At 49.2% G+C, this 1,837-nt stretch overlaps 1 protein-coding gene across 1 annotated transcript in view; it reads left to right on the top strand.

Moving 5' to 3' along the window:
* LCP2 (lymphocyte cytosolic protein 2) overlaps positions 1–1,837 on the top strand; it is a 42,392-nt gene that overhangs the window by 23,769 nt on the left and 16,786 nt on the right. The window contains exons 7-8 of the mRNA XM_011370988.2: positions 60–157; positions 1,732–1,798. Of these exons, the coding sequence (XP_011369290.1) occupies positions 60–157; positions 1,732–1,798 (165 nt within the window). The remainder of the gene's footprint in view (positions 1–59; positions 158–1,731; positions 1,799–1,837) is intronic.

Below are 1,837 nucleotides of genomic sequence, written 5' to 3'. Positions count from 1 at the left end.
CCACGCTGGCCTTGGCTTAGCATCTCTGCTTTCATCTTAACACCCTTGCGTTTCCGCAGACCGGCCCCTCTCCGGGAAAGCCCCACAGCAGCCGCCCGTGCCCCCCCAGAGACCGATGGCCACCCACCCTCCTCCACCGGCCGGCCGGAGCCACACGGTAGGCCTTCTCGCCCTTTCATAGTACTTCGTGTCCACTCCAAAGATTTCCTCTGCCAGAGAGAAAAGCAGACTGCGAACGCCTTCATCTCATTCCAACCAGCGAGACGAGATTATATGTAGGCGGGGAAAGTACATACCCAAATACTCATAGTGGTTTTCGGAGAGGGTGGGGGTGAAACACGTGATTCGTATTCATGTCATAATGCTTACCACCAGTATTTTCTTTTTACCATAAATGATATCGACTACTTGTATAATAAGAAATCTCTTTCGAGTATGCATTGTGCTATTTGCACTTTTGAAGTCAGTGGAAACTGTAAAATACACTCTAACAGGGCCAAGTTAGGTCGAAGGCACCTACTGGCATGCACACCATGGATCTCAAGTCGCCTTCTTTCCCACAAGAAGACTTACGCCACCTGCTGGCCAACCTCTGAAATTTTACAGACAAATGCCTTGAGACTACAAGGTTTATTTTACCAAGAGGGGAGGGAGCCCAGGCAAAGAGAGAGGCAGCAACCCCTTTCCTCTTTCTTTACGTTTACAGTTTCAGGTCCTGTGGGTCTAATCTCGAGTTCCCACAGAAGTTCAGGCTAAGGAGTCAATAGCTGGAAATGTGTTCCCTTCATGAGGGACTTGAGCACTTTAACAGCTATGGCAAATGGCTAAGGACCAGAGAGGGAAGGAGGAAGAAGATATATTGTCCCCAAAGCTCAAAATCTAGACCACACCACAGTCAGGACCTCCCACCCAAGAATAGTTGGCTCCCTCCTGCCTGTGTAGTTTTCTTGCTGAGGAGGCTCATGGAGCTGAATTTATTCACCAATGCATTTTGCTTTTGAGATTTGGAAGCCTTCACCTCCACTATTGGGATGCAGAAATCACTCATTTGAGCAACAGATATTAACTGAGCAGCTACTGTGTGCCCAGCAGTGTTCTAGAGCGTGAATGAGACAAATAAGGTCTCTGCTTTCATAAAGTTTCAATCTGGTTAGGGGTTGGCAAATAATAAACAAGTAAACAGAGGTATAGACAAGATAATTTGAGTAGTAATGTGCAGTTAGGGAGATGGAAGACCCGGTAACATGATGATGGGTGGGGAGGTGATATTGAGCTAGACAATTGTGACAAGAGCTGAGAAAAGGCATTCTCGGCAGATGGAAACGCAAATATAAAGATGCCAAAGAGGACGTGAGCTTGAGATCTTGCAGGAAATGCAGGGAGACATCGATGGGGGAGTTCAGGGGACACTGGAGAGAGGAATAGAAGGAGGGGTTGAAGGGTGGACAGGAGCCAGCCCAGGGAGGGCCTTGCAGGCCTTGGTGAGTTTTTATTGTGTTCCTAACATGATAGGAGCCACGAGGGGTTTGCAGGGGGCTCCCCTCGGATGAGAGAGGGCAGAACAGGGGCTCAGGGAGTAGGCTAGTGTCCTGGTGAGAGACGGAGGTGCGTGTTTGTGGGCAGAACACGGACATGGAGAAGAGTGAACAGATTCAGACATGTTTGGGGAGCCACCAGGGCCTGCTGATCGTGTTGGAGATACTTCCTAACATTTGGATTTTTTTTAAGCAGCCACTTCCCCCACCCCAGCCCAACCACGAAGAGCCTAGCAGAAGTAGAAACCACAAAACAGCAAAACGTAAGTACAGGGGTGCTCTCTCTTGCCCACCCGCCAGCT

The sequence above is a fragment of the Pteropus vampyrus genome, unplaced genomic scaffold, assembly GCF_000151845.1.
Source record: "Pteropus vampyrus isolate Shadow unplaced genomic scaffold, Pvam_2.0 Scaffold179, whole genome shotgun sequence".
Lineage (NCBI taxonomy): Eukaryota > Metazoa > Chordata > Mammalia > Chiroptera > Pteropodidae > Pteropus > Pteropus vampyrus.
The sequence above is the reverse complement of the archived record's forward strand: the minus strand, read 5'-3'. Positions and strand labels throughout refer to the sequence as shown.